General features: G+C 39.6%; 1 protein-coding gene across 1 annotated transcript in view; it reads right to left on the bottom strand.

Moving 5' to 3' along the window:
- ERICH3 (glutamate rich 3) overlaps positions 1–15544 on the bottom strand; it is a 45520-nt gene extending 29976 nt beyond the window's left edge. The window contains exons 1-9 of the mRNA XM_062581541.1: positions 15522–15544; positions 12668–12736; positions 8265–8358; positions 5888–6013; positions 4232–4303; positions 2913–3041; positions 2162–2245; positions 1848–2006; positions 213–431 (exon numbers count right to left, since the gene is read on the bottom strand). Coding sequence (XP_062437525.1) covers positions 213–431; positions 1848–2006; positions 2162–2245; positions 2913–3041; positions 4232–4303; positions 5888–6013; positions 8265–8358; positions 12668–12736; positions 15522–15544 — 975 coding nt within the window. The remainder of the gene's footprint in view (positions 1–212; positions 432–1847; positions 2007–2161; positions 2246–2912; positions 3042–4231; positions 4304–5887; positions 6014–8264; positions 8359–12667; positions 12737–15521) is intronic.
- Between the last annotated feature and the right edge of the window lie 1810 nt (positions 15545–17354).

Raw genomic sequence — 17354 nt, 5'->3', positions numbered from 1 at the left:
TTCCCTCAACCGGATGAAAAATTCCAAATGTTTTAGTATATGGAGGAATGGGTAGCAGCTATATTTTAATAGTTATGAATTTTCTTCATTTCAAGAATTCAACGAATCTTTAGGCAAACAATGTACTCACATAGCTCAGCATTATGTAAATACATCTCTAAGGAAGCTAATACATCTATACATAAACAAAGAAGCAGAAGAAAATAACTTACCTCTGTTAAAAGTTGTTCTAAATCATTTGGTGCAGTGGTAGGACGAAATCGTCTTCTTCTGGGCATCCTATTTCTCACTGCTTTTACACTCTTGCCTCGTTTTTGCAGGGGGGGAGGTGGCACTGGTATCATGTAATTGTCAATGATGGGGAGTCGATATGGGGATATACCAGTCACATATTCCATTGAGTTCATAAGTCTTAACCTACTCTTCTCCCCCTGGAAACACATTTTAACCAGGTTAAATAGGTCATGCAAAAATAGCTACAGCACATACTGAGCTAACCATGGTTCAACTGTTCTTTACATTTAGTAACAGACACACTTCCAGAACAACACTTTAACTTGGTGTTTGCAATTTTGTTCAAGAAAACATTTCTGTTCATAAATGTTTTCTTTTAATTTGCATAGCAACAAGCACAAATGGAGAAATCAGGTTACTTGAAAGTGTCACCCTTATGGCTATAATATAACACTGTAAACCACGTACTATTGGTAACCTGCAAAGCGTTGAACACAACCAGACAGAATACTGCACAATCCCACAGCAATGCTGTGTTCTCTCAGTTGGTAAGCAAATTCCAAGAGTCAGAATCTTCCAACAGTAAAACTGGTTAGCACCAATTACATAAGGTGCATTTCAAAAGGCTTCTTTCCCATTTGTAATGGAGGTTTAGTCCTTCATCAGGATGAAATGCAGACAGAGGACCAGGGCCCTGAAATGTGCAATGGGTTTAGAGAAGAAATTCTGCAGCCAATACGCACTTTAGATTTGAGCTCTACCTCATCTTTTCATAATCTATGTCTGATTTAGTTGTTTTGTCAGTAGCCAGCACTGATTTATTATTTAAATTACCTATAATTTGAGAGTCAACAGACAATGTCGGCAAATTCATGGGGAAAGGATTGTGACCATCACAATACAGAGTAAATGCAGAGCAGGAAGGTAGCTGCTCATGTTGATTCTGCCAGCCAGTGGCAGCAGGTCACAGTCACATTCTAAAATTGTCCAGTCCCATGGAGCTCCTGATGTAAAGCCAATTAATGCAATGTTTTTCTAGAGAACAGAAGACAAGTCCAAATGTCTCCTAAAAGTAACTAGGTACACATCAAGATCATTTTTTACTACTCTGAAAAGCTCTCACTCCCTGAACCTGATTAGCATTGCTTAATAGAATGGCAAATGGAAGAATGGTAAAAAAGAAAGAACAAGGAATTTTTTTTGCTACTTTGCACCTGTAGATAAAGATGAAAACTTGCAAGACTGCATTCTTGAGGTATGAGTGTTAACCAGATGGTTGTTTCCCTCTCTACATGACAAGAAAAGAATAATAATAAAATTTTTTAAAAAATCTATGTAGAGGGAGAAGATTTTGCTCACACACAGATTTTACACTACAAAAGAGAAGTCATCCCATTTTGCCCGACTTTGAGCAAAGACCAGCATTAGACCAATAAGACAATATCTCAAAAATTAAGGAGATGTTGAAAGGGAGAGTTTAAATAAAAGCCAATGATAAATTGCTATTTTGTAGGCATGTTGTCTGTGGTATACAGTTCTCAATTACAGCAATAAGCTGCATTATAAAGCTGTCCCTAAAATTATATCTATTTCGAAATGAAACATGGTCTCACCCCACCGACAAACTGTTGATCGTTTTCAAGTGTGGGGCTCCTCTGTTTAGAGTTTGAAGTCTTTGGTACAGACCGTAATGCAGCACAGCTGCGAAGTGGCTGTAGTCGAAGTGGGCCTTGCATATTTCCTGGAGCAGTATTCGGTCGACAGGCGGAAGTCTAGAAAAGGAAAGAGATTCAGTGTATAGTTTCCAGTGTATAGCATAGCTCATCATAAAGAAAAAAAAAAGTGCTGATCAAGATTTTCAGAAGACATTAGTGATTCTTAAAAATGTTAACAACCTAAAAAAAAAAGGGATTAAAAATTAACTCACCATCTCAAAAAATGCAGACTCCTTGAGTTGGTGCTGATGAGAAGAATGTCCAGTGTTAAGATCAACTAGAAGTCTGGGTGTCTTCTGTATGGTATTGGGAAGAGAAGATTTTTCAGGACTGACCGTATCTCATCAATCTGCACCAATTATCATTTATTGAAACTGAGAGCCAGTTAAAATTGGACTATATATTTGGCCCTCGACCTTAGATTTTTGCTTCATTATATTTCAAGAGTTTATCAATCTTCTTTCTCTGCCTTTTTAACATGACGGTAAGAAACTTTTGAGTCATAAGAACTCCAAAGCACAGCCTTCTACCATGACGCTTAGTTTTACTGCAGCCCTTCATCTCCTTTTTCAAAAGGATCTTCATTATTTCAAAATTTCACATGTGTAAACTTTCACACAGCCACAGTACTTGCTGACAGTATTTAGTGTACTTACACAGACCTAGCCTTGGGTGACATGGCAGGTAAAAGAGAGAAAAGGAAAGATTAAAGTAAGTTTATCACTAAGTAAAGCTGTTTTCTTTCTAAGTTCTGATGTGCAACATGAATTTCTCCAGTCTGCTTTGTAATAACACAATCCTGCAAACAGAACTAGTTGGCCTTAAGCGATGTTGGATGAGGCCCCAACCTAGAACAACGAGGGTAGTCAATGCTCTAGACATATCTACATATATCTAGATATATGTGCATGCTTTTGACTGTGTGTTTACGTTATAGTATATGCAGTATTTGGCAAGACTCACTAATTGTGAACGACTAGCTCGTTCTCCAGCCACTAAAGGAAGCAGCCCATAGTGATTTCTTGGACCAAGTGGTGGATGTGGGGAAAGCACAGGGTTAGCATTTTCCACAGACCTTCTGGAATGTTCCACCTAAAAGAACAGAGAATTATACCTCTGAGTTACTAAATACTCTAACAGTAATGTTTGAGCTGCCTTCTGCCTGGCTTTCATCGGACAGCTGAACAACAATCAGCTTGCTTAGACCTGATAGAATACCTGGTTAATCATTCTTCAGTTAAAGTAGAGACCCAGAAGTAACAACATGCAAGGAAATCAAGGGAAGGAGGAAAGGATGGGAAAAGGGGGAAAAAACTGCTCCTTCTCCGATTTATTTTCCTATAGCTCTCTCCAATCTCTTTTCCCCCAGTCCTACTCACAGTCCCTCACAGTCCTTGTTTCCATGCATTTCCCAAATTTTGGTCTTACTGAAGGTCTCAGTGGACAAGTGACTTCACTGTGAGAACCACTGACTTCAGTGGGATTTCCATGACTCTAACAAATGCAGAATCAAGCTTTGACTATGCAAAGGAAGACTTCTGAAACCTGTTTTCATTACTTACATGCAGGTTCTGCTAAAAAACACATGGAGAGGCAAACTGAAAATGAGTTCAATATTCCGCAGCAGTCAAAAGCAAATAGTGGCAGTTCTTCTCCTAGTAATTTGAGACACACATATCTTAAATTATTCATCTTGTCCTGGTTCCCCATTTCAAAATAGAAATAGTAGAGCTAGTAAAAATAGAAAAAATTGCAACAATATTGAGAAGCCTGGAATGGCTCATGTATGAAAAATTCAGCAGACTGGGGCTCTTCAGCCTGGAAAACTCAGAAGGATTATGATAAAGGTGCTTTAAAACATGAATGCCTTGGAAAAGGGGAACAGTTACAAACTTTTTCATAATAAGAACCAGGGAGTATCCAACAGCATTATTAGACAGCAGATAAATGAATTACTGTGCAGAAACACAAGGAAGCACTACTTCACACAACTTCCAATTAAAATACACCATGAACATTGCAGAATCATAAGTCTAATTCAAAAGAAATCAGACACATTCATGGAAGTCACTGAATTGCTGTATGATGGAAGAAGGATATGTATCCTGGGGCAGGGTCATCCTCTACTTGCTTATTTATTGCACTTGTTCCATAAACATCTGCCACTGTTGGAGAGAGGATACTTGGCTCAGTGAATCTCTGGCCTAACTTATTATGGCCATTGTTTAAAACAGCACAAGACTGTCACATCCCACCAGTACTCAATACCACACAAGCCTTACCGTGATTTTTTGCACTCTTTCCTTCCTCACAAAATTTTCAAGTTTCCTTTTTATTTCCAGCTGATGATGACGCTATCAATGTAAGAGAAAGAGAAATCTCACCAACGGCTATAATGAGATGTCAGTGAACACCAGAACACTTGCTTCTGTTCTGCCTATCACTTGCCTGCTCCCTGGTCATTATCCTTATTGAAGCCTATTATAAAACTAATATTGACTCAATCCACTTTCATTATATCTGCGTATGTTAACACTGACAAGGGAACAGCTGAGCATTTTTAAAGTTATAGGGGCCAACTCAGTTCTTATATTCAAGAAATGCAATTCGTGTGTAACAGGAATGTGCCCAAACTTTGTACTCAGTTAAGATATATATCTGTTTTTCAATTATTTCAAAAAAAAATCAAAAAAGTCCAACAAATGAGCTTTGTGAATACCCATCCCATAATCTACCAATTTAAATTAGTTTTACCCTTGTGTGCAGTAAAAAATAGGCAGACTCAGGTTTATCCCTAAAGCTGTCATGCCTACACTTCTTCAGCTGTAGGCTTTGTATTTGTCGTTTGATATCATCATTCAAAAATCTGTTTGGAGTAATCACTTACCACTCTCTGCTCTGTGGTCACTGTATGCCTACATCTACTGAGGAAAAAGGAGAGGAGCAGATGAGGGCTTGAATAACTCCAAGCTCCAGCTGACTTCTTTAAACCTTTATTCCAGGTGAGATGTACTCCTGAACTATAGCAGTAGCACATTACTTTTTCCTGTATGCCTCCACCCTTCAAGGACTGCTCATTCTTCATGTATGAAACAGGGCCATCTGGGACACCCTGTCATTTGTTTAACAGGACACAGGCTAGAGAGGACATAGAAATGGTGTTCCATGGTTCCACAGTAACATACTGAAGCCAATTCACTCATTGACCCATTGCCATTGCCCTTGAAAACAACAGCTAAACAAAAGCTTTGCTTTTGGAAAGACATAGTTACCAGACACCCAACCTAGAGCAGAGAGGGTAGGATCCTCTCTCACACACTATTCAGCCTCTTCTTTGTCTGTGAGGTAGCAAAACACTAAAGAAAATGTTGCTTTCAGCTAGTGTAATATAATTTGTAAGAAAGCACTTGTACTATAATAACTGGTGCCCTACAGAGGCCAGTAAGACCATCACCTCCTCAGTACTGAGCTTTCTCAGGCCAAGGCTTAGCATACATTGCAAAAGATTTAGCATCTGATAGAACAAGCTCTAAAAGCAATCAATACTCAGGAAAACTGCTACGTCTGGTCTCTCTTGTGCAGCAACTTATGCTACTGTTTCCATCTATAGTGAATGCTCATTTGGCAGCACACAACAGACTTCCACTAGCTTATCATCCCACTCTTCAGGTGACTGCAGAACCCAATAAGTGAGCCACTAGGACAAGGCCAGAACAGCATATGTACAAATGACTGTATGGTATGACAACTAGATGCCAGTAGAGATTTCATGGGAGGGTCCTCAAGCACAAAGACAGAAAGTCCTTGCTGCCAGCATGAGAGTCCCTTTCATGAGAACACCAGGCACAGCTACAGAAAACAGTCCAGTGCTAGTTAACAGTCACTAGTTGTCTGCAGGAAAGTATCTGAAAAGGCTTACATATCACTGGTATGCATACCTCCATATCAAGGACCTTATGAAATATGGCCTGAGCCAGGCACTCCTGTACGTATTTTTGGTGATCCCTCCTCATAGCATTTAGCCGGTATTCTTTCTCAGGTATTATTCTTCCACTCTTTGAGATCTGCCATGAACAAATAAAATGCAAGTAAAGAGAAGACGAAAAGACAAAACAAACTATGTCTAAACACAGCACAATATCATAGAATCATAGAATGGTGAGGTTGGAAGGGACCTCAGGGAAACATCTAGTCCAACCCTCAGCATAGCCCATACAGGGATTGAACCAGGAACCTTGGCATTAGCAGCACCACACTCCAACCAACTGAGCTAAACCTGCCCCCAGGAGGACAATTTTCTCTCCTCAGTTATCTACCATCTCTGCTCTTGCCAGGCTGCTAGAACCCACCTTCCCAGCAAAGAATTGCAGTTTCTTTGATTCCATGGACCCAATCAGCCAAATGAAAGAGAGAAGCAGTCACACTTTATAGCAGTTGAGGACTCAGCCTTACTTGTGTGCCATTGCCGAACTCACAAGTGGAGAATTAACTACTTGCCTCCTGCTGTGTAAGGGCCGCATCTGCCACTGCTAACCAGAGCCACAGTCAGAAAGAGTGCTAAATATTTTTAAACATATTCAACATGTCCATCTTTACCAAATCCTTCCGTTTCCCAATAAACACTTTTGAAAAATAAAATGGAAGCTATTTAAAACACTACTAGAGTCAAAGATGCAATTAAAGTTTATTAAATTCACTAATCTCACAAGCTACAGCTTAGATTTCACAGTTTATAAATCTCAGGAGAATCAATCTGATCTTGTATAACTATGAACTGGTTTTGCAGAGAACTTCAAAAAGCAAACAGAAGTCTGAAAAAAAACATACTGAATTTATCATAAACCCTCCAAGAAATATTGTCTTCTGTCTAACTGTGAAATACAAGCACAGACACAAACATTTTCTTATCAGTATAAATTTCTAGTAATACAATGCCATATGTAATGACCTCTTGAAACTGCCACAAGCTCAAGGCTACATCAAGGCTCTCTAGTATTTACATACATCATCAATCCCTGTCAGTCACTTTTTCCAGTTCCACAAATGTAAGTATCAGGACCATTGCATCACATAAGGGGATTGCAGGCTTTATGAAGAGACAGAGTTCCTGTTTCAAATAGATCTTTATAAGTCTTCCGGAGTTCATGTCCCCCAGTAAACAGAATTCCAGTCTACTCCAAGTACTACGTGGAGAATTGCTGCAACTCCAGACGTCCTCTCTTGTTCACTAGAAGATATGCTGTCTTTCCCCTGCTGAAATGTTTTATCTTAAACACACACTGCACTATGTCATCTCCTCTCAGCACTGTAGATAAGTGGCTAAATCCAGTAATGTCCCAGTTTAATACAGAGTTGTACGTTAGACAGGAAAACTGTCTCATTCATAGTATGAACAGAACCATGAAATTAGTGTCTTGTTTGTCCATACTAGCTATGAGCAGTATCACTTACCTCTTTCAGCACACTATCACGCCACTATCATTATACTATTAAACTAGTATGGGCAAGGAATTAACGATACTTGGGGAGGCTGTGGGTGTGAAGGGCAGGCTTTCTCCATGTCCCCAGATCTGTGTTCCTCAACAGGAGCTTCTCTCACCATTTAACTACAGATTCCTATCAGTCCTGTTGAGGACTAAGGGTAGATGCTGGAGGGATTCCCTTATATTAAGGAACAGGAATCTCCAGCTTTTCCTTCTTATACTGCTGTGGCAGACAGCCCTGCACTCAGTCTCCAGAAAGGTGGACAGGCTAGAGGCACAGCAGCGTAAGCAAATTAGGCTGTGCAGCAATATCACACATGTGGTATCACTGTCCATCCTCAGCCTTCCTCTCGATAATGAGGACATCTTTATAGCCCGTGTAGCCCTTAGATCTTGATCTTGAAATGCGCTCAGTAACAGCTACAGTGTTTACTCAGCTGTCACTGGTGTCTTTAAAACCACTTTCCACATGGACTAACATACTGAGCTCAGTTTTATCTGTCTTTTTGTGATCTCATTTAGGTAGCACAGCCTTACAAACTACCCCTTTGGCCCTGTGGTATCTTCCTGACTGACTCTGATGATGATAACTTGTAATGTTTCGATTAAACAAACTGGTCCTGAGTCACAATATGATCATGTGGCCTTGATGTGGCACAGTGTAATTTCATGTGTTTCGCTAGCTGGTCAAATTCTTACCAAAGGCAACCTATCTCTCACATATAAAAAATAATGCAACCATCAGTGCTTTGTCTTATGCAATACCAAAAGAAATACAGAATTCTTTTCTTTTCTTCTGATTTAGAGATAAAATAAAACTTTTCAATCTCACCAATCCTGATCTCTGCAGATGTTGTCTTATCCTCCTATTGCTGAAATATCCAGCCAAGTGTTTGTCTGTAAGGCTGTTGTAGGTTCCAAGAAATCTGAAATAAAATCAATACAGATACCACATAATCCATTTTGACAGGCTAATTATTACTTTTTGCTGAAGTTATAAAAAATTACCCAACAGTTTTCTGCACAAAATGCTGTCTTGAAGACTCATGCCCATTTTTTTGTCAGATAAATGTCCATTAAATTCTGTAAAAGTAATACCTCCTCTCCATCTATGAAGATTCATATCACAAATAACTGACACTAAATAGGATAGAGCAGCCACTGGAACATGCAGTTTCAAACAGCATACCACCTTATGAGACACAGGTTTTAAACAGAGCCCAGTTTTGAAGTTCTCATTCAAGAACAATTCCCATAAGGGCTTCCTCAGATAAGAAACCTGGGAAATTTGGCAGGTTAGTATAATGCCAAGAGCATCAACTGCCATCAAGAACTTGGAGCCAAATTGCTGGATTGACCCTACCAGCAGCTGATTCCAGATTCATGCTTCTGCTACAATTGATGTTGGCAGAAATACATAAGTACAGTGCTAATCATCAGGAATACATACTTTTCAGAAGTGTTGCTTCACTTCACTCCTTCCACTGCCCTGACATATGTCCTGTACTCCTCTTCCTTCTGTTGCCTGGTAAATGGTGATGAATAAGGCAGCTATGAAGTCTGCCAGTTTTAATGTAGAATTGTAGAATAACTTATGTTGGACAGGACCTCCAGAGGTCATCTAATCCAACCTCCTGCTAAAAGCATGTCATATATCAGACTTTACATACACAATTTTCCAGTGGTCTTCAATGGCAGCTCATCGCCATAATTATCTGCTATGTAGCACAAATTTATAGCAAATCTGCTATGTAGCAAAAATTTAAGCATACAAGATAGCAGATACATTTTTTTAAATAGTTCTTAACACCACCTTATCTTACTTCACTCTCTGAGAAACAAGACTAATAACAATATAGATAACAAGAGGCTTACTGCCTTAACATTCTAAATCAATTCAATTTTGTGAAATTTAAACGGTCAGATATATATTACATAATACAATCTTATTAACCCATGGGCTCTTTAGATGGGATAAGTTTTAATTATACAGTGGCAGATCTCTTATTTCCTTTTGATTTAAATGCCACTGTACCTCTATTGCAGAGTTACCATAAACAAAAGAAAGAACAATGATTAAGAAAAAAAAAAGAAAAGAAAGTAATGACAGACTTATGGGAAGTTTATTTGGAGTTTCATAATGATCTCACAGGTAGCCGACCAACAATAAATTAAACTTTAAACAGATGGTTTAGTTTAACTTGTTATGCTTGTTAATTAAACATTGGTACTATAGCAACTGTTTTACATTACTTTCTTAATCCATTGTTTGCATTTGCATTTGAAATGGCCAGATTACAGCAATTATGCCAAGTATTGACTTACAGTATCACCTGGCAATTGCTTACTGAGGCAAAAGAGAAACTTAATCCAACTCCCTTCTTTTTTTTTAAAAAAAAAAAATACCTTCCCATCTAATATTTCATGGACTATATTCATGGACTAGTTAAAATACAACTCCCATCTGCCCTGAAGTGTTTTGGGCTTGAACCAAAACCCCTTGAAATCATTGGAAAAAAACTCAGCTGAATCCACTGGGCTTTGGCAGAGCCATGCTGCCAACAAAAGCCTGAGCTCTCTACCAGGATGGACATCTCACACAATGGGACTACATAGAATACCCTGGGTATGGAATAGAATTCAGATTTAAATCAAACATAGTAAGCAGGGGTTGGCCATGCAAGTCTTTGCTCTTCTGGAAGTACAGCTTCTGTCAGTATTGCTGTTTAATTCAGCAGACCAGTTTACCCACCAGTAGATAGGGTTTAGGCAGGATTGGGTCATATTAGGACTATCCTTGTGCTTGGACGAAATCCCTCTGGAGCATCCCATCAAAATCAAAGGATCGGATTCATTCAGTGCTCCAAAGGATAGATGGGGTAGAGGCACTTTTCAGGTGAGAGGCAGTCAGGGTAAGACCTTATCCTCTGAATGAAACATGCGCCTTTCGTTCAAAAGCATGCAGCTTATTGTCAAGCCTAAACTTCAAATAAAGCTTGTGTTCCCTTGTGCTGACAGATGACTACAGTTCAGGCATAATGTATGCAGTGTTACAAAGAGGGCGCCAGCATCATCCTCTCATGTTACCTCCTTGGGCAGCCCTAGGTACTATTTCCTTTCGGTCTCTGCTGACTCACAAATCCTAGAGATAAAAATCAAGAATACTGCTTATAAGTTATAAAGGGAAAAAAAGATACCAAATGATTCAGAAAGATTCAAAACTGTTGTAACACAGACTTGGGCTCACGATTAGCTTCATGGAATAATGCAACCTCTAACTTCTGGAGGGTTTACCTAAGAGAAAGTTATCTGAGAAATGACACTGAATTACCTAACTTGATGAACATTTGCACGTACGTGGCTTGTTCCTGATTTTCTTTTTAATTAAATGAAAATCCTCTTTCACTTGTATCTAAATTTCAGCTGAGTTCCCTAATTTCATTCTCTATAAAGACAGATCTGAATGAAGGAATCTCCTTAAATTCTTCAACAGATATGGGACTTCTGCTACAGAGTCACTGAGAAACAGTAGCATCCTATTTTAACAATATTTTTTCACTGAAAATCCTCTTTTTTCTACAAATGTTCTTGATTTTGCTTACTATCAGAGACTAGAATTATACTTTTCATTAGAGATTACACTTTCAAACTTTTAAAAGCAAAAATGAATAGTCAGAAAACTTTCTCCTTTTCACCTGACTAGAATTTTAACATGTGCAACAATAGGGGGAAAATAAATTTCCCAGCTTACATACACGTTTTATTAACCAGCCAGTTTCACTGGAAACAGAGCAGACTTCTGGAGTTCAGTTTACCTTGGTCTGCCAAGGAGGGAAAGAGCTGCCACTGAGCTCTCCCATCATGTGAAGCCAGCCATAGTTCCCATCTGTGAAATCTGATCACAAAGACCTTCTGGACCTCTCAAAAGGGCAGGAAGCCATGCCAAGTAGCATCCTTCCGCAGGGCACGCAATCTATCAAAAATCATCGCATGTGGAGTACATGTTTTATATAGATACTTAACAGCCTCTGAGAAATTTCACACCTAAAGAAAACACAATGCCTTCTGGAACAGCCATCAAGTACGGGAGTCAGACTCACTCCATTGTCAGCATCCAACTATGCTCCACGTGGACAGCTTGGCCTTAGATCATTTGAGACAAGCAGCATTTCAGTTCTCACCACTTGCACTTCAGTACCATTTACACTTCTAGGATAGCATCTTAACAGTCTATTCAGAAAAATAAACTGCTGTCCCTGAAGCTGCCTCTTCTTTTTTCCTCATTAACAAAAGTAAGAAACTAATAAAGACAAGTAAAAATGTTCAGCTTAACTGATGAAAAGAAGCCACAGAAACCAAGAGCCACAATTTATTTTGCTAAAAAAAAAAAAAAAAAAAAAAAAAAAAAAAAAAAGTATTGACAAGCTAAAAAGCTAAAGGTGAAACATACAGAACTCCAAAATGCCCAGTGAGAATTCCCACTCAGAATTGCACAGGACTTGCAGCTACTCAGATGACAGATCTCCAGAGGTCCCTTCCCACGTTACCCATTCTGTGATTCTGTGACAGAGCGTAAGTCTCATCCACACTGTTCGTGGCTTCAGCTAACTTCTTTCACTCTCTTGTGGGACTCAGTGTAACTTGGGGGGAGTGGGGAGGACAGGGGAGGAGCAACATACCACAGCTGATGACTAGGATTTTGGTGAATTAAAGAACTGCCCACTTGGAACTCTATATCCTACAGAGTCTTCATGTGTAATATCATTGCCAACTATTTAATCAACAGTAGCTGTTTTTTTTTTTTTTTTTTTTTTTTTTTTAATCAGCCTACAGTGCAGTATGTACTATATTGAGAGACACTGACGTGTATCACCGTGATTTGCATGACTGTTCTTACTGATCTGAAAGGATATTAGAACAAAGTCACTGCAGGCCTCCAACATTAGCTTCATAAATCAAATCTTCACGGTTAATCATTTACAGGCTGTTCTGCTCCTCATACCTATAATAAATGCATCAGTGGCCGCAGGAAGAGAACAAGTAAAATGCTCCGAACCTAACTACCTTTTCACCATTTTCCTCGGGTTTTGTAAGGAAAAGCACCTCGCCGGAGACACTCCGGCGGGTGAGGGCCGCGAACGCAGCGCGCCCGGCGGCACGAGGGAGGGCAGCTCTCCTCAGGGACGGGCGCGGCGGCGGCGCTGTGACCCGCCCGCCGTCCGCCGCCCCACTCACCCCGGCTGTGGGCCGCTCATGGCTGCAGATGCGCCGGGGGCCCGCGCCGCGCCGCGCCGCGCCGTCCCTCTGCTCCTGCTGCTGCTGCTGCTGCTCCTGCTGCTGCTGCTGCTGCGGCCGCCACCGCCACCGCGTCCAGCCGTTGCTAGGGCACGGCCACGCGGTGACGCGAGGGAGGAGGCGGGCGGAGGCCTCCCAGCGCCCAATCGGCGGGCGGCGCCGGCCCCCGGCCGCGCGGGTTGGTTGCCCGCGCCGCCACTGGCAGCGGGCTGCGGCCGCGCTCGCCGGCGCGGCACAGCCGCGAGATGGCGGCGCGACGCGCTGTGGCGGGCGGCGAGATGGCGGCGCTGCGCAGCACGGCGGGCACTCGGGCCGGCGCGGCCTGGCCGGGCACGGCTCTGCCGTCCGCTGCTGCGGTACGAAGGACAGGCGAGCTGTGCAGCGTGCCGCCCGAGAGCTCTGTCGCTGCAATGAAGTGCGTAACTCCACAAAAGTGTCAGCAAATCACTTTTCTGCAATTACAGACGTTTCTGCTTTAAGATGTTTTAAAATTTTTATTTTCTATTTTTAGAAATTCCCTGCTTCTAATCACAGCATTGGCTATGGGTTCATCCTTCTGTAAAATTAGAATAATCATATTTGCTTATTTCAGAAGATAGCAAGGGGATTAACTGCTTTTTAAATATATTTAAAATATATTAAGTGCTAGCAAGCACTTGTTGTTACTTAGCCTTCAGAGATAAATTCGGTGATATATTCCATTGTAAAGGAATTCACGAGCATTCCTCAAGCACATAACATGACAAGATTCTTCAATTTATTTAGGGATGGAATCCTAGAAAGAAAAATTACTCCTCCCCACCCTCCCCTGCCCCTCTGTCACTGGAAGATGTTTAGTAGTCTGGTCATGCTTTGGTGGAAAAACAAATTGCAGTACTGATACCTGTATTTTAAGACTGGTGTCTAGCTGTCCTATCATATACCCTGACCACCATGTTTTCAAACAACACTAGTATATTTGCATCCAGACTGCTTTACATGAACAACCTCCATTTAGCTATCCTGTTTGCAAACAACAACCCACCCAGGCTTTGCACAAACAACTCATTTTCCAACACCTATTTAAAAGCTGGAGTGAATTAATTTGATCCATAATGCAATTTCTAATAGAGGCCCTAACCTATCCTGTTTTGTACCTATAATTAGCTGTTTCTACCTGCTCTGCAAATCAAAACTTTTGTTGTCTTTGGTATATGTCGGCAATGGCATTCCAAATTCTTAACACAAAGGCCAAATTAAAAAAATAAAAGCATACAGTATATAAGGAAACTGTATGTTATTGATCTGCACATCATCTTCACAGTCATATCCATTATTGTTACTCTTACCTGCTATTTAGTACCTTAACATTAAGCAAAGTATTACTTTTTCAGGTGGTGTCTTCAAGGGAGAATTGCAGATTTCCTGTATGCATTCACTACCTCAAACTTCATTCTGCCTGAACGAATAGGAATAATCAGCATCCTTCAACTGAATAATCAGCTAGGAAGTTACTTACCAACATTGCTCACGCTACAGTAATCATTCTTTAACCTTCAAATTCAGAATAAGTAAAGATGAAGCTTCATACTACTATGAAGAGAGAAACAGACAAGGAAACAGCTTCTATTCATTTGGGCATCTGCACAGCATTAAGGAATGAAGTATCCTACTGTACCTGTGGGGATTAGGAGGCAGGTACCAAATTGTTGTTTTACTACATCAGAATCCTCCTAATCCTTCTCTCTGCTACCAGCTATTTCCAAAAGCACCTACTGAAACATTAGTTTGTAAACATTGAGTCGAGAAATACTCTTCGTCTTCTCCCCTGGCAAAACAATCTTCCATTTGATGTAATGGCTTTAACATAGGAGTGCTGTAGCTGTAAAAGCAAGCAGCAAAATTGTATCAAGTCCCTCCTCCTGTTTTTACAAAATACAAGGACATATATGATACAAATGTAATCCAAATAAAACCTAAACTTATTAGCATGCATACCTCGCCAGAAAGTTTATAACATCATGAAACAATTATTTATCTCAGTATAGCTAAACTACTTCTCACATGCATTTGCATGGAAGAAATTGCACTGTAATATAACTACTTCAGAAAACTGAACAGAGGAAAGTCACAAAAGCAATTATATGACAAACTGCTTGAAAGATATGAGGACTAAACTCAGTAAAACCCTGGAGATTCTTTAAGTCTTGTGTTTAATAACAAGATTTAAAGTTGTAGTATCTTATCATCACCCATTTCCACCAGAAATATAAATATATTTCTTAGACTCTGTTGAATAATATTGCTAGAAAAAATATGGGTATCTGTGCATAGCGATATGTCTATCCATTTATGTTATCCTAAAAAAAGTAAAAGATTCACTGGTAAGTTTAAATCATATAAGTAGCTGTCCCAAGAAAACTAACAAGGCATTAAAAAAAAAAAAGAAGAAACAAACAAACAAACAGAAAAAAAAGTTTCCTCATCTGAAACTGCCTGACATTGCAAAACTGAACCTTGAACTTAGAATGGTCTCCTACCTGCTAAGGACTTAATTTAGCACACAGGAGATGCAATTACATGGGGACCAACTTGATGTTAGATGAAGTAAGTCCTCCTCAGAGATTATTGCACATTTCTTAATCTTATGTTGCAAAAACATTCCATCCCCATTTGAAACTGAGACCTTGCTCTTTCAACATCAGTATTAATTGAACTAGTTTCATAAGTCTGAGTGTAAAGATAGTCCTTCCTTTTTTGTGCTAGCTACCCACTTAATTGCCCACAATTTCATGTTCATGAACACCAAACCTACCGCAATACAATCTGTACAACCATGTATTTATCTCCAGGATGTCACTTGTTTCAAATCTGAGCCTCAGTTCCTAACTTGGAGAAGTGATGGAAATACTCAGTGTAGCTGAAGGACAGATGCCACAAACAGATCTGACACTAGTGTTTCCTATAATTAATTGATAATCCAAAACTGACCTTCAGTAAAATTAATTTTAAGATCACAAATATGAAAAATGCCTACCCATATTAAACTACTTGGATATCAATGTTTATTTTTAATCTCATAGTCTCTGTGATTAAAAAATAACAGTAAGTATCTGGGCAAAGAAGTTTCTGCAATAGTCTAATTAACTAGTTAGTTAGATTAAAAGTAGCATGAACATACATACTTCAACTATCATTACCCAAATAGACTATAATGATACAAAAATAAGTCTTTTTGCTAGAGCCCTAAAACCAGATTCTCTCTTGATTTCCAGCTATTTGCATACACCCCCATAAACAGGGTGCAAAAAATACTTTCACCGATTTAGCAGTGACAGCACAAGGGACAGGGCTACTGGAAAAGACCACAGAAAACACAAAGCTATAGATCTCTAGACCCACTCACTTACAGGCTTCATATCAAGACCCTTCTCTGCACTCAGCAAGTGGAAATAAAGCTACATTATGTTATTTCCAAGCCAGTATTTTTTATCTCTCTGCATAACTTGGTACAAGAGAAATTAAGCAGGACTGGACGCTTTCTGAGATAAGTTTTAAACAAGGTAGGACAGCAACAATTCTAATAATCCACCTTTTCCTGGCCTCCCGTAATGGGAAGTCTCTTGGTAAGAAGGATCTTGCAGCAGATACACACTATCACTCGCAACATTTTCTGTGTAAAAAAGTCCAGAATTTTCAAAGACTTTATTTTTAAATATACCTAGTATTCAGATGTTAATATGTCTACAAGTCTGGAAAATATTTCAACTATTCTAAGAAAAAAAACTCTTAAAAACAGAGATCAGGCATAGGTTTTTGTTTTAAACATACGTCTGCCAGAGTAGAACAAGGACACTCAAATGTCAGCGAAAGTTCAATACCAATAATGCCTGATCTTCTGAATTGTATCTGAAATGATACAATTGTTCCCAGAGGATGCACAGGTGAAAACTAATAGATTTGGGGCCTAGAGATGGTTAGTAAATCAGGACTTGATTTCTCCCAACCACACACTTCAAGAAATTGTGGTCTGTTAAGCACTAAAACACAACATTAAAATATGAGTGAGGGGCTTATGAAGAGACTGATTGTGGGGTCCTCTGTTATCTTAATATTCTAACAGCAGAACACAGAGAGAGGAAATATCTAGACACTCCAAATTTTTTAAAAAATTATTTTCTTAGTTTAAATTAAGTAAAATTTTAGGAGAAAGGAGTGCCTGCTCAGAGAAATGACAACTTAGAAAAGAGCAGTGTGATCAAGTTACCAACTTGGACAGCTCTGAGGAAATTGTGTGTGGATTCAGAGAACATGTGCTGACTTACAATATGATGACACTGAACAAATCCAGACTGAATGCTATAAAGGAAGCAACTCCCATGGACAAGGAAAGCCTCTTTAGTAAGGACTCACTCTTCCTCAAAGGAACAGAAGAACTCACCCTTATTCTTGAGAAAAGTATTCTGGAAGTGATGACTTTGCTGTGCATTAGAGAATTATCCCATTAAAAGGAAGTACCTGCAATATCAAACAGTATTTTGAGTGCAGAAGTTGTCAACATATCAAACACTCTCATTCTTTAATTGGACTGCATTTGGAACAAAAATCTACTTTGTACTTTTCTGCAATTAACATGAAAAATCAGAAT

Source organism: Rhea pennata, chromosome 8 (assembly GCF_028389875.1).
Source record: "Rhea pennata isolate bPtePen1 chromosome 8, bPtePen1.pri, whole genome shotgun sequence".
NCBI lineage: Eukaryota > Metazoa > Chordata > Aves > Rheiformes > Rheidae > Rhea > Rhea pennata.
The sequence above is the reverse complement of the archived record's forward strand: the minus strand, read 5'-3'. Positions and strand labels throughout refer to the sequence as shown.